We start from the raw sequence: 24,086 nt of genomic DNA, 5'->3' as shown, positions 1-24,086 counted from the left end.
GAACCACTGCTCTAGAGCTTTGCACACTACAGGCCAGATAGCTTTTACTGTACTCATCCATTCAGTCAAGCAGGTTGATGGAGACTCTTGACAAACCTCTGGCACAGGCACAAATTCCAGCCCAGTTGAAAGGGGATAAACCCGATGCTACTGTGCACAGAGTTATTGTATGCCACATCAGTGAAAAGCAGAAACTTGGTCCAATTAGTCTGCTACTAGTTCACGTAGTATCGAGAGTATTGCTCCAGGACTGCATTTTACATTCACAAGCTCCGTTCATTTGTGGATGATGGGTAGAACTAAGGCCATGGCAGGAGCCTAGCAACCTCAGGAATTCTTGCCAAAACTTTGATCTGATCTGAGATTATGCATTTTGGAATCCCATGCAGCCAGTACACGTGTTGTACAATGAGCTTAGTCAAAGTCCGGACAGAGGGGGGTCCTAGGGCATGCCACAAAGTGGGCTTGCATAGGAACTGTAATGACCAGATCACAGTGTTCCCAGCACTCTCCGGCAGCTCCACAATAAAGTCCATAGATACCTCCCTCTAGGGAGCTGTGGGGCTGGTTACCGCCTATAATAGCCTTGGAGGTTTGCTGGGCAGCCTCTTCGCTGAAGCACACATAGGACAGCTGGCTATGTAGGCTTCTATGTCATTCTTCATTCATGGCACCAAAACTGTCTCTTTACAAGGTGAAAGGTCTTCACAAATCCAAAATGCCCTGCTGCCTTCGCATCATGGCTTTGCTGCAATACTAAAGTCTTCTGGCTTGCTGGGACGTATAGCTTGCTCCCCAGCCATGCCAGTCTGTCTCTTAATGACAGCTCACTCTTGTGTTGCTGTAGCCACTTATGCCCTGCCAGGGCTTCTTTTAGTGGCCGCATCAGGTCCTTGGTCAATGTTGATGATGCTTCCTGCTGTCTCATGAGGGCTGATGCTGCAATTTGCTTGGAGGGGAGGATGGAGTTGATGATCTCCTCTTGAGCACTGTTATATTGGCATCCAGGAGAGAGCGTCTGCCAAGAAATTTTGCCCTCCTGATAGGCAGAGGGTGAAGTTGAATCAATTGAAGTATTGGGCCTAGTGGACTGTTTGGGAGACAACTTTCAGGGAGCCTTCAATGCTTCTAGGTTTTTGTGGTCTGTTCACATCTCGAAGGGGCTTTTACTGCCGTCCAGGAATTACCTCCAAATAAGGATCTCATTTTCCCAAATAGCCCATCATCTCTCAGTCTCAGCTTGTGTGAGATGTAGGTGCATGGCTGTAATTCTTCCTTTGCATTCTTAAGTAGCACTGCCCCCATGGCCACATCACTGGCATCCACTTGTATTACAAAGGGCTCATCTGAGTCAGGGTGTTTTAGGACTGGTTCAGCAGCAAAAAGACATTTGAACTTCTTGGCTTGGCTCTCCAGTGACCAGCTTAAGGGTTGGCTGGGCCTAGGCTTAGCTTCCCCTTTCATTTTCAACAAGTTCGTGATCAGTAGGGCTATCTGAGCAAACATGGGGATGAACTGATGATAGAAGTTAGCCAAGCCAAGAAAACTTTATAGTTGTCTTATTGTTCACAGAGGCTCTTACTCTAGGATCACTCAGACTTTCCCAGGATCCATTTCTATGCTTCCTTCTAGATTTGGTAACCTAGGTAATCCAAGCTACTCTTATGGAAATCACACTTGTACAGTTTCCTAAAAAGCTGAGCCTTCTGCACTTTCTCAAGCACTGCCCTAACCAACTTCATATTGTCCTCCTTGGACATCATCCACATACACCCCTTGTACAAGTGCTCATGCAGGACTTCATTTTTTTTTTAATTTTTTTAATTTTTTTTATTTATAATACAATTAAAAAAAGAAAACATTGGACATGACGTAACTTTCCAGTTTGAACATTTCTATCAAATTATTTCTCTTCTTACATTCAATTCTTTCTCTCTATAAATACATATAAAAATTATACAATACTTAATACATTTTGTCTGTTTGCTGACCTAAGATTATGTATATTTCCATCTTGTCGCTAATCTATAACCCCAACAGTCCTCCTCGATTCCCACCAATGGTAGAATTTATCCCAGATTTCAAAATATTCTGATCCACTTTTATCTTTCAGTTCCATCGTTAAGTCTGTCCATTTCAGCACAAGATAGTATTTTATGCAGTATCTCTTCGTCTGAGGGAGTTTCTTTGTTCTTCCATTTTTGCGCAAACGCCAATTTAGCAGTGGTCAAGATGTGCAACATCAAGTAGATTATCCCCTTATCATATTTCTCTGTGGTTATGCCCAGTAAAAAGAGTTCAGGTTTTAACTCTATCTCCAACATTAATATTTCTTTCAGCCATTTTATTATCCTATTCCAATAATCACAGGCTTTAGGACATTCCCACCACATGTGGTAATAAGTCCCTATTGCTATTTTACATTTCCAACATATGGTGAAAGATTTGGGCCCATTTTGGCTAACCTCATAGGTGGGAAATGCCATCTATAAAACATCTTATGGAGATTTTCCTTATAAGAAGTAGCTAAAGTGAGTTTCCTGTTTCTTTCCCACAATTCTTGCCAAATATGCAGATCAATATTAAAGCCGAAATCCCTACTCCACGTTAACATAGTTTCTTTGACCTGCTCTTCATACATTGCCTGGTCTAGAAGGTAATGATATATTCTTTTAATCATTTTGTCCTCAGTTCCTAATAATATTTTATCTAAATGTGTCGACTCTGTTTTTATACCCCAATCTTTTTTATCTTTCCTATATCTTGATTGCAATTGGAAATATGCCCACAATTCCAATCCTATCCCTTCTTCCTGAAGATTTTTCCTTGATTTCAATTCTCCTCTCTCGTCTAATATATTTTTATATGTTATTACTTTCCCAAGTTGTATGAACATTGGGTGTATGTGCATTTCCAATGTTGAAATCCAATTAGGAATTTGCATATAATTTTGTTGCCTAATTTTAACCCACACATCTATTAGCGCACATCTTATATAATGCCTCCGGAAGTACTGATGAACCTTGTATTTCTCATCTCATAATATGGCGTGCCACCCAATCTGCATATCATGGCCTTCCAATCTTAACAATCTCCTATTTTTCAATTGTATCCAGTCCCGCACCCATATTAATATTGTATCTTGATAGTATTTTTCCAAATCCGGGAGACCGAATCTGCCCCTCTCTTTAGAATCTTGCAATAATTTTAATTTAATCCTTGATTTTTTCCCTTGCCAAATAAATTTGAGTATAATTTGGTTAAAATTTCAAAAAAAATCTTTATCTAATTTGATCGGTATGCATTGAAACAAAAATAGTATTTTGGGTAGCACGTTCATTTTAATTACAGCGATTCTTCCCATAAAAGAAAGCTGTAGGTTTGTCCACCTATCCAAATCAATTTTAATCTGCTCCATTAATTTGTCGTAATTGTCTTCTTTAAGTATGGCACATTTAGCTGTTAATTGTATCTCTAAATATTTTCTTTGCAATCTGAATGCCTAATCTATCAACTAATTCATTTTTCTGTGCTCTAGTCATATTCTTAACAAGCATTTTAGTTTTTTCTTTATTTATCTTTAGGCCTGCTATTTCACCATAGTCACCCAGTACTTCCATTAGCCTTGTCTCTGATTGTAGGGGCTCTTCAATTATAAAAACAAGGTCATCTGCAAAAGCTTGCATTTTAAATATTTCTCTCTTAATCTCCAAGCCTTTGATTTGCTCATATTTCCAAATCGTTCTAATTAATACCTCCAGGGACAGTACAAACAGTAACGGGGATAGTGGACAACCTTGCCTTGTGCCTTTTTGAATTTGAAAATGTTCAGTTGTTTCTCCATTGATTATTACTTTAGCTGCCTGTTTGGAATAGATTGCTTTAAACATATTTATAAAGTTCTCCCCCAAATCCATATATACGAGTTGATTAAGCATGAAGTCTCATTTAACATTATCAAATGCTTTTTGCTTTTTTTTATCAAGAAAAATTAGTCCCATTTGTTTTTCATTATGAACCTCATAGTATTCCAATACATCTAATACAATCCTAACATTATTTCTTATGTATCTTTTGTGTAAAAAGCCATTTTGATCTGTATGTATAAATTCTACTAAGAATCTTTCAAGTTTCTCAGCCATTATGGCCATAAAAATTTTGTAATCCGAATTTAGTAATGAGATAGGTCTATAATTTTTAATAAATGCCAAGTCTGAGTTTTCCTTGGGAATCAATGTAATGATTGCTTCTTCCCATGAAGCCGGTATTTTCGCATTTTTTAGGACCTCATTGAATAGTTCTATTAATATTGGACTTAAAGATTCTTGTAAAATTATATATATTTTTGCCGGTAAACTGTCAGGGCTTGGGGCTTTGTTGTTTTTTTGTTTCTTAATCGCCTCTGATAATTCTAAAGGTGTTATCTCTTTATTCAACATATTTTTGATCTCTTCTGGAACTTTCGGTAATTCAGCTGTTTGCAAGTATTTTAGTATATCATCTTTATTTTTCCATTCTTCATGTTTATACAATTTCGTGTAGAACTCATAGGCCATGATTTTCTTTTCTTCATTCTGGTATACAATATCACCTTCTTCATTGTATAGTTTACTAATCCTCTTTTTATCATTATGTTTTTTTATTCTGTAAGCCAACCATCTCCCCGGTTTGTTAGCGTTTTCAAAAGAATTTTGCTTGGTGCATTTTATTTGCTGTGTCAGTTCTTCCTTTTCAATGGTGTTTATCTTGTGTTTAATTAGGTCTATTTGTTGCTTCAAGTCACATCTTTGTGGTTCATTTTGTAGTTTTTTTCTCAGCTCTACTAAGTTCTTCTAAATTTCTTTGTCGCTGTAGTTTGGTTTTATTTTCCCTGGTCATGTAAGCAATTGCAACACCTCTCATGTAGGCTTTGTGTCCCATAAATTTTGTCAGTTTGTATCTTCCTTTTTGTTCATCTGGAAAAACAGGCCCATTTGGTCTTCCATTTTCAATTTAAATTCTTTATGTTTTAAAATTGCTCTTTTCAAAGTCCATCTCCTTATTTTCTTTTGTCCTCTCCATCTAATTCTGACTGGATTGTGGTCTGTCCAAGAGTTCTGTCAATTGTAATGTCTTCCACTTCTGAATTTAAATCTGCTGACAGCCACACCGTGTCGATTCTGGACCATGATAGATTCGACCCGAATAATAAGTATATTATTTTTTCCCTATATTCCTCTCCCTCCAGATATCTTGGATATTAAACTCCTCCACCGTTTTAAGGAAGGTACTAGGTAATGTTCTTTTAATTCCTTTTCTAATCTTACCACTTTTATAATCTAAGTGTCTATCCGCAATTGTGTTAAAATCTCCCATTATACAGATATTATCATATTCAAACTCACCAATGATACTATGTAATTTTTTATAAAATTGTTTCTGCCCTTCATTCGGGGCATAGATTCCCACGAGAGCTATTTTTATTTTATTCAGTATTACTTCTATTATTAGAATTCTACCATCTTCATCTTTGTAAATTTGTTTCGTCGGAATTTCTTGTTTAATATATGCTACAACTCCTCCTTTTTTGTTGTGACAGTGATGCAAACATATTCCCCAATTTGGGGCAATTTAGTAGATGTTGATGTCGTTGTTTTATATGGACTTCTTGTAGAATTATTATATCCAAATTCATCTTGCTGAGTTTGTTTAATTTTTTTTCCTTTTTAGTGGGGAGTTGAGGCCATTAATGTTCAAGGATAGAATCTCAGCTCCCTCTTTTGTCTCTTTATCTATATTTAGATCTTGTTATTATTGTCAGTCTAGACTCTTTAACTTGTGGTTCCTTTTCTCTTTCCACTAACATTCTTGTCGGTCTAACCTCTTTAACTTCTTTGAGTCTATCCTCATTTTCATTATCTTTTTCATTATCTATATCCTCTCTTTTCCCAGCTCCCTTGTCTTTGATTTGTGGTTCCTTTCCTTCTATGGCCTGCGCTAGTATCTCACCTTCTCTTATCTCTCTTTCCACTAACTCCTCCTCATTACCAAAATTTTGTCCATAAAATTCTTCTGCTTTATCTATTGTATCTAGTCGAAGCATTTTTTCCTGCCACACCACCATAATCCCTTCTGGTGCCAGCCATCTGAAATTAATATTTTTTCTTGTCAGTTTGGAGGTTATTCGTTGGTAGGGTCTCCTTAAATCCCTCACCCTTCTGGGTACTTGCTTAAGTACAGTTAATTGCCTGCCTCAGTATTCTAGTGGGTCGTGTCTAGTCCTAAATAATATCTCATCTCTAATAGCTTTCTTAACAAATCTAATGTGGACTTTTCTAGGGAGACTATATTGTCTTGCATAATTCGTATGGATTCTATAGATCTCATCAATTTTGTTCGCCATCTCTTCTTTGCCAGTCCCTAAAGCTCCCACCAGTAGGTCTGTCATCATCACTGGTAGATCTTCACTTTCATCTCTCTGATGTTTTGGAACCGTAGGTAATGGGCAGCCTTCTCTAGTTCCAGGGAGATGACTGTCGATTCCAATTCTCTGTTAGCCTGGGTTAATCTCTCATTCATTTCATCTATTCTCTTTTCTTCTTTTCCCATTCTTTCTTCCATTTCCTGTAACTTTTGTTCATTTTTCATAATCTGTTGCTGAAAACACTCAAATTTCCCATCCATTGACTGCATCTTTTCCTTAAGTTCTCCTGTATCATTTCTCACTTTCCCAATTTCTTTTTTTTTTTTTTTTGAGGTCTTCATGGTTTTTACACATTACCTCTTTTATTGATGCAGCATTAATTGTAAGTCTTTAAATGAGTTCGCTCTATCTCTTTGTGTCACCTCTTCCAGAGATCTTTGCCTAGCTGGGCTTGGTTCCATTGTTATGGTTTGTGTTGTCTGTTTCCTTCCTATTCCAACTCTCGTGAGATTGGGAATACTTGTCATCTTTCTCAACTCTTTAAACCAACCTCCCCACTTATTTACAATTTTTCTGTTTCTGTCCAGTATATCAAGGTTATCACAATTAGATCTAAGTATGTTAGGTTTGGATATAGTAATAGGTTGTCAATTAGATATATTAAATACAGATATTAACATACTTAACAGTGAATATTAAAGCGTTTTAAAACAAACATAGACATAACTAATTAATTTTAGGTACTTGTTATTAAATTAAATTATTTAAGTTGTAAATCTGGGTCACCAATATTTTGCAGTGATCAATATTCACAGTAAACTTATCAATACATATAATTAACAATCATTCTTTTAGCTAATATAGATGTCAATGATTTCAAAAAGTTCAATAAATATATATGATTTGTCACCCTTGCTATACTCACAATTCCCTCATATAGTTTTTCCCTATAGCTCCTTTCAGAGAGTTTTTGCTCAAATATCTAATTTACACTTGCAGACAAAACCAAGTGTACTTTAAAGTCTCAGGTTTGTAATTCCCTCTTTATTTTTTTTCCCTTCTAGAGTTGTTCTCTGTTCAGCCAGCAGGTGTCTCTCTTGTCTTTATCTCTGCTATTCAGCCTGCAGTCTTAATTCAAAATGTCTACCTCCTCGGCTTCATCAGCACTTTCATTTTATGGCTTTGAAGCGCACTTGCCTCTCATGATTAGACTTTCCTTCTCTTTTTTTTGATAGAAAAAAGAAACTCCTCTTCACTTTGAGTTTCTCCAGCCAGTACAATTCCACAATGCAAGCAACCCTTCTATGCCCAAACTTTTTTCTCGCTGCTGTTTCAGGAGAGAAGAAAAGAAAACAGCTTTCTCTCCTCTCACTCTTCTGGGCTCCTTTGTACTTCCTTCCTTGGAAATCCTCCGGCAAGTTCTTTCACCCCAGATCACTTCCACTGAATCGTCAGGATTGCTGTTAGGATTACTTTTCACTCAATCTGTCACGTCTCTGTCCCACTATTTTGCTACTGTCTTTCGGCCAGCTGTCAGCTGTCATTTCTTTGCGGCCGCCATTATGGGCTGTCTCCTTCCTCCGCTCGACTTTTCCAAGGCTTCTCCTGAATTCGCTGGTCTCAGCTGTCACCAGAGATCGCTCCTCTTATTTTCCATTTTCCCTCCAAGGAAACTGGGACCCCAAGAAGTCCGTCAAACGGTCGGAAGCAGGGGGAAATGATCCAGAGAATCGTTCAACACACCCGTTTCTCTTGACAGCTGGCTCCACAGGACTTCATTTATGAATACCATGGAGTCCCTTGTAGCCTAAATGACATCACCCTCAATTGGTAGCAACGTAGAGTGTCAGGACCTCAAAACCTCTGTGTTTTCCCTTGCATATATATTCTACTTTTGGGGGCTGCCATTCTGCTGGGGGAAGGAAGAGGGGGAGCTTGGGATTGCAATTAAGAGGGTCAACTCCACATTATGATGACCCAGAAGCGGTGGAGGATGACTACGAGGATGACCCATTGGTGAATAGGCCAATTGACCCCATAACAGTGCCCCTAGAACTTTCCATATCCGGCATTGGGAGGTCATGAAATTAGCCTTGCTGGACTTGGGGTGTACCCAGTACATGATTAGCCCAGAACTAGTGGGAAAAATGGGGATCCTCCTCAGGAGACTTAAGACTCCAATTTTTGCCATCTGGATGGTTCTGTTGGGGGGGTTGCCTGCTAGTTTTGCCACCAGACCCTTATACATCGACCTGGGTGGCCACACAGAGACTTTAACATTTATTGTGGCCTCGGGAATGGAGTGATCATTAGTTCTGGGACTGGCTTGGCTAAAGAAATGGAACTGGAGGGAAGGGCAACAGATTCCCATGGGGAAGCCCCGCACATTACTAAAGGAAATGGTGGGAGATGTGGATTACATTGTGATTTTGCCTCTGCCCTCAGTGAGTCAGACTTGCAAAGCCTCTCAATGGAATACCGAGATTTGGCTGAAGCTTTCAGCGAGCAGAGGGCGGATGAACTCCTCCCTCACTGGCCCACAGACTGTGCAATAGAAATCATCCCAGGGATGAAATTGCCAAAACCTAAAATTTACTCAATGACTCCTAGAGAGTTGAACGAACTGGAAAAAAATATCAAAAAAAACTTAGAGTGAGGGTTTATCGAGCCAGCTGGCCAGCTAGATAGCAGCCCCTGTGTTATTCAGAGAGAAGAAATATGGCTCTCTTCGTCTTTGCATGGATTATAGAAGCCTTAACGCTGTGTGCATGGAAAACATGTATCCATTACCTTTAATAAAAGACAAGTTAACGCACCTATCGAAAGGAATTTTTTTCCCACAAAACTGGACTTGAGAGAGGCTTATTATAGAATTTATTTATTTATTAATAAAATTTATATGCCGCCCAATCCCTAGGGACTCAGAATAAGAATAAAGAAAGGAGATGAGTGGAAAACTGCTTTCAATTGCCAATTTAAAGTTCTTCCCTTTGGGTTACAGGGGCCCCCTGCAGTATTCATGCAACTGATCAACAAAGTCCTACATGATCACTTTTATAAGGGGGTCCTAGTTTACCTGGCCAATATCCTTATTTACACCGAAACAAAAGATGAATATTTTTTAAATGTTTATTAATTTTCTATTTTTACAAACAAGTGCTCAATAGACAACATGATAACTGAGTCCATTAGTGATTCTGTGGTACATATAAGCTTCTTCCAACTAAATCCAATATTACACCCACCAGTACATCCTCTCTTCTTTTGGTAATAACCATTTTTCCATAGTAAGCAAATGCAATTATTATTGTTAGTAAACATACCATTGCATATCAACATTTGTTTTATTTTTCTAATGATATCAATAATATCAGTTTAAAATATTTTTTCTAGCCAAAGCATATCTTAATTGCATTTGCACTCAATATCTATATGTTCAATCAGTATCCTGTTTTCGCTTTTTTAAAATTTTAATTTCCCCTCAGTGTTCAAAATGTCTCTATTGTTTATAATTTCAAAGTAAGTTGTATTTGAGTAACCAAAAGTTTCTCTTATTCAAACTTCTTAGCATTTTCCTGTTTCCCTTCTCATACCAAAATCTAATATTCTGATTACAAATCCTAACTATATAGTTATAACTATACTTCTATTTCTAACAATCTATTCTTAACCATATTCAAACCTCTAATTAATAATATAGCATCCCCTCTAATAGGTCAAAGTTTCTGTTTCCTTCAATCTTACTCTAGCTTTCTTTCTTTGCCAACTAACTTTTCAAGTCAGTGCATTTGGAATATCAAATAATTCTTCCTCTATTTTTGTATATATTATTTGAAACAAGAGAAACAATTTGGTTAAAGTGTTTTTGGAAAAGCTAGCCTGTTGATATTCATTAAACCGCCTTCCTCCTTCTCCAGTTCCCCACAGTTCTGTTAACGACTTTTATCTTCCATTCCATCAGTCTCCTTCCTTGTCATCCAGTATGTTCTGAAACCTTGGTTTATAAAATGTCATTTCCATTTCCAATATTATCATTGTGTCTTCTGAGTTTTCATTTATCTGAGTCTGGTCCTTAGATTCTTCTTTTAGATCGTCAATGTTTGTGCTGGCATTCTCTAGTTTTCCTTCTATTTTCTGGGTTGCTGGTTCCTTCTCTGTAATTGTCTTCTGAGTTTGTAGATTTGAATTAGAAAATTGTTCTTTTATCTCCTTTGTGTTATTATTAACCTGCTCACAAGCTAAAGTAATTGTTTTCTGTATTAATTTCAACATGGAGAGAATTTCTTTCTGTGTTTCATCAATATTTTCTTGATGTTATGGCAAGTTAAGGCTACTAGGAACAGATGTTAAAGATGGTGTTTTACTATTTAATGCTAAATATGAAACATCCATTTTATTTTTTTTTTATAAGTAGCCTTTATAGACTTATCCAACCAATTGTCCATTCCTGAATCTCCCTTAAGCAGATATAACTAAAATTCAATTTTTTTTTGTCCAGTAAGAAATATATCCTTTCTGTCCAAGGTGACAAAAGAACCATTGAAGATTGTTTAAGAATCAAGATTTATAATCCAAAATGTTCCATATGTTTCTTCTACAAGAAAATAAATCCACAATACAGTTCTGAAAGTCAGTATTTATGTTCAAAATTCAGACAGGCCAAATTTAGAATGTTTATCATCTGTGCCACACAGATAAGCAGCTCCCAAGCCTGTTCCTTTTTTCTCAGCTGCAATTTCTCAATAGTAAAAGCTTCCAAGGCCAGCCAAAGTCTTATCTAGTTCTGGGCTTCAAGCCAGGTTTCCTTTAGGCATAAATAAATTGTAGTGCCATAATTCATCATTAGATGTCATAAACACTGCTTTCCAGTTTTTAGATCCAAAACTTATGTTGTAAACTTTTCAAGTCTTTTTTTTTTAAAAAAAAGGTCTTAAAAACACTTTTAGTCCCCAAATTTTCAAGCTTTATGTATATATTAATTCCAGATAAGTCTTATAGGTTTTGCCATTTTCCCCAAGTAATTAATTCACCGTTTTTCTTTTCTGAGGGAATGGGACGGAAATTCCCTTTCTTTCATCTGCGGGAGTGCTTGGGCAGATTTTCAGGAAGAGGGCTTCCTCAGATCAAATAGGAGGACTGCTACCCCCCCCCCCATGATCAATGAGAGTCCCCTCCTTGCTGCCTCTATGGGGTGACTTTTAACCCTTTCCAGGGTCCCCCAGCAGGGGAAAGGCGGAGCCCCATCATCCTGCATCTGTGATTCTGTGACGTCAAAACCAGAGGTCCAAAAAGATGAACATATTAAGCTAGTCAGAGCAGTACTGAAGAAATACGCTCTGGCAAACTGTCAAAATGTGAATTCCACAAAGATCGCATTGATTACCTGGGTTATTGCATATCAAATGAAGGGATAGAGATTGACCCAGAGAAAGTAAGGGCAGTCTTAGACTGGGCATCCCCCCCCCCAAAAAAACCCAGGAAACAGCTCCAAAGTTTCCTAGGATTTGTACATTTTTACAGACAATTCATCCCATTTTTTCCACAGATTGCCTTCCCAATCACAAACCTGTTAAAGACCAGAGGAGGAGATAAGCCAAAGCCTAGTCAACCATTAAAATGGACAGGAGAATGTTAAGTGGCTTTTGAGAAACTTAAGAGACTTTTTTCTTTGGAGCCAGTTTTGAAACACCTGGACTCAGAACAACCCTTTATAATTCAGGCTGATGCCAGTGATGTGGCTGTGGGAGCAGTTTAACTCCCAAAAAATAAAGATGGACAATTGCAACCTTGTGCTTACACTTTGAGAAAATTGTCAGAGACTGAATAGAGGTGGGCAGCCTGGGAAAAAGACGCCTACGCTGTAGGTGGGCTTTGCTCACTTGAAGGCATTTCCTTGAAGGAAATAAAATACCATTTCAAGTATGGACTGATCATAAGAACCTTGAAGCCATGAAAACATGCAGAAAACTCTCCCTTAAACAAGCAAGGTGGTCCAAACATTTCCATCATTTCAACTTTACAATTCATTACCTCCCTGGGGGGCAGAATTTTGTGACTGATGCCTTATAGGTTACCACAATATAACAGTAAGAAAGCAGAAGTGGCCAAACCATTTCTGCATTCTCATCAACTGCAGCCCCTGTGACCACTAGGGCCCAATCAAAACCAGTGGAACCTGTTAGAAATACTTTATTACAGGAATTTAAAGTCACCTTAGAAACAGATGAATGGTTTCATTAACCATAATAACCTGTGTACATTAAAAGATGTATTAGTGTGGATTGGACAGAAACTCAGCAGCCTTGAGACTTAAAGTGATGCAAGCAGGACGCGATTCAAAAACTGCTGGACATTTTGGTTTTGTAAAAACGTTACATCATATTGAGAGACAATTTTGGTGGCCTGCATTGAAAAAGGACATAGAAAGCTATGTGGCCAGCTGCACCACATGTGCAGCTGCTAAGAGGCGACAAGGGAAATACCCAGGACTGCTGCAACCAGTAGCAAGTCCATCAGCACCCTGGAGAGAGATTTTTATGGATTTCATTATAGAACTGCCTGAAAGTGCTGGCAACACTGTAATTTGGGTTGTAACAGACTTGTTCTCCAGACAAGTTCACTTCATCCCATGCCCCAAGATTTCAACTGCAAAAACTTTAGCTAAACTATTTGTGCAGAACATATATCAGTTTCATGGAGCCCTGAAGCATATAATTTCAGACTGAGGGGTTCAATTCACTTCTAAATTCTGGAAGGCTTTTCTGGACTTAATGTGTTCTAGTCAGGGAATATCATCTTCTCACCATCCTCAAACTACTGAGGGGACAGAGAGGCTTAGGTAGTGTTCTAGAACGCTACCTAAGATGTTTTATTAATTACCAACAAGACAATTGGGCCAATCTGCTACCGTTTGCTGAGGTTGCCTATAATAATGCTGTACACTCATGGTTTCACACTTGGTTTCACTCCATTTCAAGTAGCAAATGGTCAAAAAGGTTCGCCATCGGACTTCCGGTGGCTGCGTTGGTGTTGATGGCAGCTGTTTTACAGCTGCCTCTCCCGGGAGATCGTAAAAGCCGGTTAAACAGCGACGATCAGCTGTTTTATGGCTTGAAAATTTCTTCCCGGGTGAAGGGAAGAAGGTGAGCTCTCTCCTGGATAGGAGTTGAGCCTCACCAATCTCCCAGGGATTTTTTCTTGGGAGGTGAAGCGTGAGAGCTCCTCCGAAGTCCGGGTGTTGCTCTGTTTCCTGGGATGTCTTTGTTCTCCGAAGAGAACGAAGCCAGACACCACCTCCACTGCTGCTTTCCTAATGAAAACTGTAAGTTACTTTTAAAGCAGACAGAGCTGTCGGGAGGACAATGATTGGATTTTACTTCTAATTTAACTCAGGGAGAACTAACATCTTCTCCTGTTACTATTTTAACAAACTGCTGGAGTCAAGAAATATGGCAGAGGAATATTGTTTCTTTGTTACTCTCCTTGTTTGAACACTTTCACTTTCTACTTTTTATTGATGGATTTCCTGGTAATAGCTTTTTTTTTTTATTGAGAATTTTTAAAAGTTTTTACAAATAACAAAAAAAGAACAATAACAAACAAAAAACACAAAACAACCCTCACCCAACCCCTCCCAAACCACCCCCTCCATCCCCCCCCCGAGCTTCCCAGAGCTGAATAGAGGCTTAATTAAAATTTTAAGAAACCTAAACAAATTTTAACAACTTATAAAATAGTTAATAATAAAATATATATGACATAAACATTAAAAAGAAAAAATACTTAAAAAGGAAAAAAAGAAGAAAGAAAGAAAGAAGAAAAGAAATAGGAAAAAGAAAAAAAGGAAAAAAGAGAAAACAATCTATAAAATATGAAAAATTATATACAAGTTATAAAAAAGCTAAATGATATTTTTTTATATCCAATTTATGTTGTATAAAATTTATCCATTTTTCCCATACAGCAAAAAATTTCTCTTGCGATTGCTCCTTTAAAAAAGCCGAAATCTTTGCCATTTCCACCAGATAGGAAACTTTAAAAAACCACTCTTGCAAGGTAGGCAAAGATTCCTTCTTCCAATATTGCCCTACTAACAGCCTTGCGGCTGTAATCAAATTTAACATCAATATAACCTCCTTAGCATCACAATCAGTAACAATACCTAACAAAAATAATTGCGGAGTAAATTTTACCCTCCTTCTAAAAATTCTTTGAATATTCCACCATATCTTAATCCAAAAAGCTTTTATATTTTTACACGACCACCAAATATGATAATAGGTGGCGTCCAAACAGCCACATCTCCAACATTTAGGCTGTAAATCAGGGTACATAAGAGACATTTTTTGTGGATCAAGGTGCCATCTATAAAACATTTTATAAAAATTCTCCCTTAAGTTCTGGGCTTATGTAAATTTAACATTCCTCACCCAGATAATTTCCCAGGTATCCAGTGGGATTGGTTCACCAAAATTTTGTGCCCATTTAATCATACAATCTTTGATTAATTCAGATTCTGAATCCAATTCCACTAGAACCCCATAAATCCTCTTAATGTGAGTTTGTCTTTGATCCTTTACTTGTTTAAAAAGATTTTCATCTTCTCTAAGCCAGCCCATATTACAATCCATCTTCCATCTGTCCACTATTTGTCTATATTGAAACCATGAATAGGTAATATTTTCATGTACTAAATCTTCCAAAGATTTTAACTGCCAATTTTGACCATCCCATCTAAGTAATTGTGTATAAGAAACCCTATCCATTTTAACTCCTCTCCTTATCCCCTCTATCGCATGCCAAGGTATAGCCCATAAAGGTATTTTAAAATCACTCTTATAATACTTCCTCCAAACCCGAAGTAAAGAGATCCTTATAATATGTGATTTAAAAACTCGATCCACTTTTTTATTAAAAATTAAGTAGGCATGCCATCCAAAAAGTAAGTCCCAGCCCTCCAGATGGAGTATTTCTACATTTGTTAAATTTACCCAATCACTAATCAATGTTAAGACCACAGCATCATAATATAATTTCAAATTCGGTACCTTGAGTCCACCCCTCTCACGAAAATCTTGCATAATTTTAAGCTTTACCCTTGGTTTTTTCCCTGCCCAAATAAATTTATTAATGCCTTTCTGCCATTCATTTAAGTTAAGCTCATTCTTTAAAATAGGTAGCATTTGAAACAAAAAAAGAAATTTTGGTAGGACATTCATTTTAATCACTGCAATTCTACCCATAAGAGATAGCTGTAACTTATCCCAATTCTTCAAATCTTTCTGTACCCTGATCCACAACTTTTCATAATTATTCTTATACAATTTTACATTAGAAACAGATAAAGTAACCCCCAAATATTTTACCTCATCAACAACTTCAAAATCTGTTAAATTAACCAAAATCTTCTTGTCCCGGTTAGTCATGTTTTTAGGTAATATTTTAGTCTTATTATTATTGATTTTAAAACCCGAAACACATCCATATTGATGAATCAGTTGTAGTAACTTTACTACAGAATAAGTAGGTTGAGACAGAGTAACCACCAAGTCATCTGCAAAAGCTCTTAACTTATATTCTTTTTTGTTAACTTCTATTCCTTTTATTTCCTGCAACTCTCGAATTTTAATCAACAAAATTTCCAATGTTAAAACAAACAATAACGGTGACAATGGACATCCCTGTCTTGTACCTTTTTCTATTGTAAAAACCTCTGACAAACCCCCATTAACAATAAGTTGTGCCGTTTGTTTTTGATATATAGCACCTAGAGCTTGTGATATTTTTTCTCCAAAATTCATCTCCTCAATTAATCTTAACATAAACTGCCAATTCAGTTGGTCAAAGGCTTTTTCAGCATCTAAAAATATCAGCCCTGCAGAGATTTGGTTATTCTTATCTAAATATTCTAATAAGTTAATAATTTGTCTAACATTATTTTTCATATACCTTCCGGTTATAAAACCCGATTGATCCTTATGTATAAGCTGCTGCAAAACCCTCATAAACCTATTAGCTAAAATTTTTGCAAAAATTTTATAATCCACATTTAAGAGAGATATAAGCCTATAATTCTTTGGTAAGGTAAGATCTTGATCCTCTTTTGGAATTAAGGATATAAAAGCACTGCGCCATGACGGAGGAATCTCTAAACCCTGTAATATATTATTAAAAAGCTCACATAAAGGTTGAGTCATCTCTTCTACTAAGGTTTTATAATAAATGGATGTCAAACCATCCGTACCCGGCGCTTTACCTAATTTTAATTGCTTAATAACTGTCACAATTTCCTCATTAGTAATTAAACCATTGATTTCTTGTTTCTGATCTTCTGTTAGTTTAGGAAAGTTAGCCTCACTTAAATAATTATTTATATCTAAAGTTTGTACATTGGTGCTCTTATATAATTTCTGATAATAATCTAGAAAAGATTTCTTAATCAACTCTTTCTGGTAGACCAATTTACCGTTATAATTTATTTTATCTATAATTCTCTGTCTCTGTTTCTTTCTTAATTGATAGGCCAACCATCTCCCTGGTTTATTAGCATTACAGAATGTATTTTGTTTCATAAACATTAAATTAGTTGCAGCTTGGTCAGCCATCAACATATTAAATTGTGTTTTTAACAACTTTATAGCTTCTTTAACCTTTTCATCTGAAGGGTTTAAAATCAAAGACTTCTCTTTTAGCTTAATCTCATCTTCTAATTCTTTACGTTTCTGAATCTGCTTTTGTCTATAAACATTATTCATCTTTATCAAGATCCCACGCATGAAGGCTTTACCTGCATCCCATACCATTGATATTGATGTTCCCTTATACATATTTAAAGCAAAGTAATCCTTCAAGCACTCCTTTAATTTTTGAACATTTTTTTCTTGTTTAAATAAGTTCTCATTCACCCTCCAGGATCTCCTCTCCTCTTTTTCGACAGCCAATTCCATCCAAACTGGATTGGTAATAGCTTTAACAACGTAATGGACTTGATTTGTTTAAGAGAATTCCTTTTTTTAAAGAATAAACTTCTTTTTTTGCTGTTCTTGTTCTTTTTATTTTTACTAGTTTTTAATTCTTTTTTTTTAAAAAAAAATTCTTTTGTTAAAATGGCTTCAAAACGTCCTGGACCTGCTTCTCTTCCTAAAGTTGCAACTCCTTCTTCAGCAACTCAGACTGTACAACAACAACCCAGACCTAAACTTTCTCCACCCTCACCACCACCTCAGTCAATAACACTTAAAGATTTGCAAGATGCTTTGGAGAACATTTATGAGAAAACTATACAAAAGACAGCAGAAGTTATAGAGAAAAAAAATGACCAGATGAGGGTATATATTATTTCTGCCCTTGAGGGGCTTGCTGGACTTGTAGAAAAAATTGATGACAGGGTGGATGAAGTGGTGGGGAAAGTCAAAATACTACAAGATAGAGTGGATAAGATAGAAGACAATGCAGACAATGTACAGAATGAGATTTTAATGTCACAATATAGAGAAATTGAGTTTGCTTTGAGAATAAGAGGTTTGAAGGAGAATGTTCAGGAGAATTTGAAAGAAGAAATTGCAATAGAATTGGCTTCTATTTTGGAATGCGACCCTGAAGCAATGTTGAGAGATATAGAAAAGATTTTTAGAGTTAATTCATGGGTCGCAAGACAGAGGAAGCTACCAAGAGATGTGGTGGTTTATTTTGCTAGAAGATCATTGCGGAATGAAATTATTCAGGCTTTTTATAAGCACAGATTTCAGATTGCAACTCAAGATGTGATAATCTTAAAAGAAATACCTTCAAAAATCCTTAGGGGAAGGAGAGATTTTGCTTTTTTGGCTGATGAACTTAAGAAACAACAAATTCAATTCAGATGGGATATACCTGTGGGGATAGTGGTGACTTATCTTGGCTTACATTATCGTCTTAATACAATTTCTAAAGCAAAAGATTTTTATATGACTGTGTTAAAAGAAGAGGCACCACCATCTCCAAAATCAAAAAAAGATGAGAGCAAGGCAGAAACACAATCTAATGTAGGCTTAAAGCCACTCCCAGGAGAAGAGTTATTGGTTGAATCTATTCAATTAATTGATGACCCAAAACAACAGAAAATTACACGTGCTGCCTATAAACATAGAGAAAGAGAACAACAACAGCAACAGCAACAAAAGGTTGATGATGGATCACACTTTACTTCGGAGCCAGTGGGAGGAGCAAGGCCAAAGAAATCATCGACTGCAAGTCTAGAGGTTTTGTTCCAAAGGCTTCAACCTGCCAAGAATGGCAAAGCTTCTAACCTGGAATGTTAACGGGCTTAACACTCCACAGAAAAGAAAGTTTTTTACTATTTGAAACAGCATAAAAATGATATTATTTGTTTGCAAGAGACTCATATTATTTCCAAAGATCAAAAATACTTGTTCATCCCTCGGCTGGGGGTACATTTTATAGCTCCTGCATTGCAGAAAAAAGGAGGTGTAGTTATATATGTAAGAAAAGAGCTTTCACCAAAATTAATTGACTCGGACTTACAAGGCAGATACGTTATTATTGATCTTTTAATAAATGATAACAGAACTCTTCTTGTTGGATTATATGCTCCCAATCAACAACAAAAACATTTTTACAAGATGATTCATCAGAAACTAATTTATTTGGATTATAAATCGGTTATTATGATGGGAGATTGGAATGGTGTTTTGGATCCAAGCAAAGATAAGAAGGGTTATTTTAAAGTGTGCAACCAGGCAAGACTTCCTAAAGCTTTTTTTGATTTAAAGGATGATTTGGAACTCAGAGATATTTGGAGAGAATGTAATCTTCAGGAAAAAGATTTTACCTTTTTTTCCGACAGGCATCTAGAATTGATTTTTTTCTAGTTACTAATGACTTTTCTTTCAGAATGAAGAATACTAAGATATTTCCTAGAATTTTTTCAGATCATAGTCCTGTATGGTTGGAAATTTCTTTGGATAAAGGGTCTAGAAGGTCTTGGAGGTTAAATGAAAATTTATTTAGATATGAAGAGAATATACAGAAATGTAGAGGTTATTTAAAAGAATTTTTCTCTTGGAATATGAATAAGGGTACCTCGATGCCAATGGTTTGGGATTCCAGTAAAGCATACATGTGAGGGATTTTGATCTCTATGAACAATGCTCATAGACGTAAACAAACCGAGAAGCGTAAAGAGTTGGAAGATGAGATTAAATGTAAGGAAAAGATTTTATTATCAAATCCAATGGATAATAATTTGAAAGCTTCTATAACTCTGCTTAAGGAACAATTTAATATGTTAATAGCGGATCAGATGGAAATTAATTTGAGGTATATGAAGTATAATACATTTTGTAATGCAAATAAACCTGGTAGATGGTTGGCTTATCAATTACGTAAGAAGCAGAAATCAAGGATTATAAACAAAATAAGTTATAAAGGTAAAGAAGTGTATCAACAAAATTTGATTAAAAAGGCTTTTTTAGATTTTTATTCTAAGTTATATACTAGTGAAGTTATACAAATTTCAAAATAGAAAACTATTTACAACAAGCCAATTTTCCTAGACTTACAACTGATCAGCATGATGGGATTAATGCTTCAATTACTGCTGAAGAGATTACCTCTGAAATTAAACAATTAAAGGTTGGTAAGACGCCAGGCACTGATGGATTAACTGCAATTTATTACAAGATGCTATCGGAAGAAATGATAGAACCATTGAAGGAACTTTTTAATGACATTTTGCTGGGAGCAGAGTTACCTCCATCTTGGAAAAGGGCCTTCATATCATTGATTCCAAAGGACGACCAGGACTTGTCCCAACCTAGAAATTATAGGCCTATATCTTTGTTAAATACGGACTATAAGATTTTTGCAAAGATATTGGCAAATATATTAATGCAGGTTTTGAACAATTGATTCATACTGATCAATTGGGATTTATAATGGGAAGATATATGAAAAATAATGTAAGACAATTGGTTAATATAATAGAATACTTGGATAAGAATAATCAAATTCCTGCTGCCTTAATATTTATAGATGCGGAGAAAACGTTTGATCAATTAGATTGGAAATTTTTATTGAAAGTGGTAGAGGAAATGAATTTTGGAGATAAATTTTTGTGTGCTCTTAAAGCTGTGTATCAGCAACAATCAGCACAAATTATAATTAATGGGGGATTAACAGAGCAATTTAAAATAGAAAAAGGTACTAGACAGGGTTGTCCTCTATCCCCTTTGTTATTTGTATTAACTATGGAAATCTTACTTATTAAAATTTGAGAATCCCCTAGATTAAAAGGAATAAAAATAAACAAGATCGATTATAGGTTGAAAGCTTTTGCTGATGATTTGGTGGTGACATTATCTTATCCAATAGATTCGATTAATGAATTGGTTGAAATTTTAGCGCAGTATGGACAGGTCTCTGGTTTTAAGGTGAATAAGAATAAAATTAAAATTTTATTGGAAAATGTGTCTATGAAGGGAAAAGATATTGTAGCTGAAGTAACAGGTTATGAAGTAGTTAATAAGGTTAAGTATTTAGGAGTATATATTACAACATCTAATGGGAAATTGTATAAGAATAATTATGAACAATTGTGGATAAAGGTACAAAAAGATTTAAATGACTGACAAAAACTACAATTATCTTTGTTGGGGAGAATTTCAGTAGTAAAGATGAATGTTCTACCAAAGTTTCTTTTTTTATTTCAGATGTTACCCATTTTGAAAAAGGATGCAAATTTGGAAGAGTGGCAGAAGAGTATCAATAAATTTATATGGGATGGCAGGAAATCAAGGGTTAAGTTTAAGATTTTACAACATGCTAGAGAAAGGGGTGGACTTAAAGCACCTAATCTGAAATTATATTATGATGCGGCCACCTTAACTTTAGTAAGTGATTGGCTCAATTTAACAAATAAAAATATTTTGGTTCTTGAAGGCTGGGATTTATTATTTGGTTGGCACGTATATTTAGTTTTTGATAAGAAAGTAGATTGGGTGTTTAAGTCACATATTTTAAGAAATGCCATACTTCGAGTCTGGAAGAAGTATTATTACAAATTAAACTATAAAATACCCATTTGGGGGATTCCTGGACAGGCAATTCAAGGGGTTTCTAAGGGGGTGAATTTTGATAATATTTCATATAAAGAGTTGCTCATTTGGTCAGGTACAGATTGGCAATTAAAGTCTTTTGATTTGTTAAGGCAAGAAAATATTTTACAATCATGGTTTCGATATTTGCAAATAATGGAGAGATGGAGGGTAGATAAGAAGATGGGAATTACTTTAACAGATGAAAACTTGATAATTCAGATTAAAGATCAGAAATTTGCTCATATCAAAAGAATTTATAATGAGTTAATAAAATTGGATTCGGAAACAGAGTTAGTAAAAGATTGTATGATCAAATGGGCTCAGAATATACAGGAACCGATCTTAATGGATTCCTGGGAGATAATTTGGGTTAGAAATGTTAAATTTACTCAGGCACAAAATTTGAGGGAAAATTTTTATAAAATGTTTTATAGATGGCATTTGGATCCTAAAAAGTTATCTTGTATGTATCTGAACTTGCAACCCAAATGTTGGAGATGTGGTTCTTTGGATGCAACTTATTTTCATGTTTGGTGGACTTGCAAAAATATTAAAGCTTTTTGGATTATGATTTGGTGGAACATTCAAAAGGTTTTTAAAAGGAAAATTAAATTTACTCCCCAATTATTTCTTTTGAGTATTTTTGTGGATTTTGATGTTAAAGAAACTATTTTAATGCTGAATTTAATAACAGCAGCAAGACTACTGGTGGGTCAGTATTGGAAAAAAGATTCTCTGCCTTCTTTAGAAGAATGGGTATTCAAGGTTTCTAATTTAGCAGAATTGGCTAAAATTTCTGCTTATTTAAAGGACCATTCACAAAAGAGATATGTTTCTGTATGGAGAAGATGGATAGAATATATTCAGAAGAAGTATGGAACAACAAAGTTTCATTTATTTTATGAATAATGGATTTTTATTAAATTATGAATTGAAGTTTTCAGAGAGTTAATGGTTATTATGATTTTGGTTATTGTATAAGTAGTAAATTTAAGTTGATTATGTTTAGGTTTTTTTGTGTGTGTAACCCTGTACTGAGCTCTGGGAAGCCGGGGGGAGAAGGGGGTGGGGGGAGGGGGGGAGAGTATGGGTAGTATGTTCAATAGTTCAGATAAGTAGGAATAGTTTTATATTTTTAAGATTTTCTTTTCTTTTTTTTGGTGATAGAGGATTGCTCAGGCATTTTCCCCTAGACCGCATCCAATTGAGAAGAAGAGGAGAGAGATAAGCAAGTAGAAAGATGGAGCAGAGAGGGAGGAGAGGAGGAGAATGAGGAAGAAGAAGGAAGGGGGAAGTGAAGAGATGAGAGGAGGATGCGGTTTGGGGGGAAATGGGTGAGCAATGCCGGAATTTGTGTGTTGTATTTTAACTTGTTATGTATCTGAATTTTTTTTTATGATTGTAATTGAAAATAAAATAATAAATTTTTTTAAAAAAAGTAGCAAATGGTCAAACCTTTATGGCCATGCCTGAACTCCCCACCAAAGAGCCTGAGATTCCCCTCCTTGCAGGAGTGGATCAAACAATTGCAAAACACCTGGCCGGTGATCAGGAAGGCCCTAGATAAAGCCAAGGAGGCCTATAAAGCTGAAGCTGGCAAATCGAGGGCAGAACAGAAACCGTACAAAGTTGGGGACTGTGTATTCCTCTCTACAAAATATTTACAGTCTCTACAATCTTCAAAGAAATTAGGGCCTAAATTTATAGGACCTTTTCCTGTTAAGCGCCTTATCAATCCTGTGACTGTTGAATTAGATTTGCCAAAGAATCTACAGAAAATCCACCCTGTTTTCCACTGCAGTTTGCTTAAACTAGAAGTCACCTCCAATAATAGGCCTCCTGCACCACCGGTGCCTACACCTATCATGATTGAGGGAGAACAACATTTTGAAATCAAAGACATTTTAGACTCTCAAACACACCATGGGTGACACAGTACCTAGTGGCTTGGAAGAATCTCCCTTCTGTCCAGAATGAGTGAGTGTACAAGAGACACATTAGGGCCTCTACGATTTTAAAACGCTTTCATTTTAAATATCCTGACAAACCTCATTGACTTTCTGTGTTGTTGTTCCCCTTTCCTTTTTTGTTTTTTAGGTGGATTTCCCATTCTTCTAGGGGGCCCAAATGTCTGGACCCCAAAATCTCTGTTTTCCCTTGCATATATATTCTACTTTTGGGACCTGCCATTCTGCTGGGGGGAGGGGGAGCTTGTGATACTTTCACTTTCTACTTTCCCTCTCCTGCCTCCCTCCTTGAAAAAGGAATGCATCTCCCTTATCAGGGAGACAGTTACAGAGAAACGAAAGCTGGAGAAGACCTTGAGATGCACATCAACTGTGCCAGTTACCCGCACATCATACCACCTGTGGATTGGTTGAATTTCAAATGGACATTATACTTTGGTGGGAGGAGGAATATTGTTTGCTTAACTATATCGTTTGCGTGGGATTTTCCCCAGATCTTGCCTTGACTTCCCTACTGTCACTGACCCCTAATAAAAGTATCCTTTTGAGACAATGCCTGTTTCAAGAGTTCTGCTTTCTTGGGTGGTTAGTTGAAGTGGGTCCTTACACAGAGGATAGTTG

At 36.2% G+C, this 24,086-nt stretch overlaps 1 protein-coding gene across 6 annotated transcripts in view; it reads left to right on the top strand.

Annotated features, from left to right (window-relative positions):
- The window catches only part of PUS7L (pseudouridine synthase 7 like), a 98,786-nt gene extending 75,021 nt beyond the window's left edge, over window positions 1-23,765 (top strand). For 3 of the 6 annotated variants that reach the window (XM_039340713.1, XM_039340715.1, XM_039340712.1), the window contains one exon: window positions 7,639-9,840. In XM_039340713.1, coding sequence (XP_039196647.1) covers window positions 7,639-8,124 — 486 coding nt within the window. In that variant the 3' untranslated portion in view covers window positions 8,125-9,840. Of the gene's footprint in view, window positions 1-7,638; window positions 9,841-23,595 lie in introns of those variants that run through there. The other 3 variants (XM_039340711.1, XM_039340709.1, XM_039340708.1) reach the window with 3 other exon arrangements.
- The last annotated feature ends 321 nt before the right edge of the window (window positions 23,766-24,086 follow it).

This window comes from Crotalus tigris, unplaced genomic scaffold (genome assembly GCF_016545835.1).
Source record: "Crotalus tigris isolate CLP2741 ecotype Arizona unplaced genomic scaffold, ASM1654583v1 scf7180000017753.6788120, whole genome shotgun sequence".
Lineage (NCBI taxonomy): Eukaryota > Metazoa > Chordata > Lepidosauria > Squamata > Viperidae > Crotalus > Crotalus tigris.
Note: the sequence above shows the minus strand (reverse complement) of the source record. Positions and strands in the feature narration are given on the sequence as shown.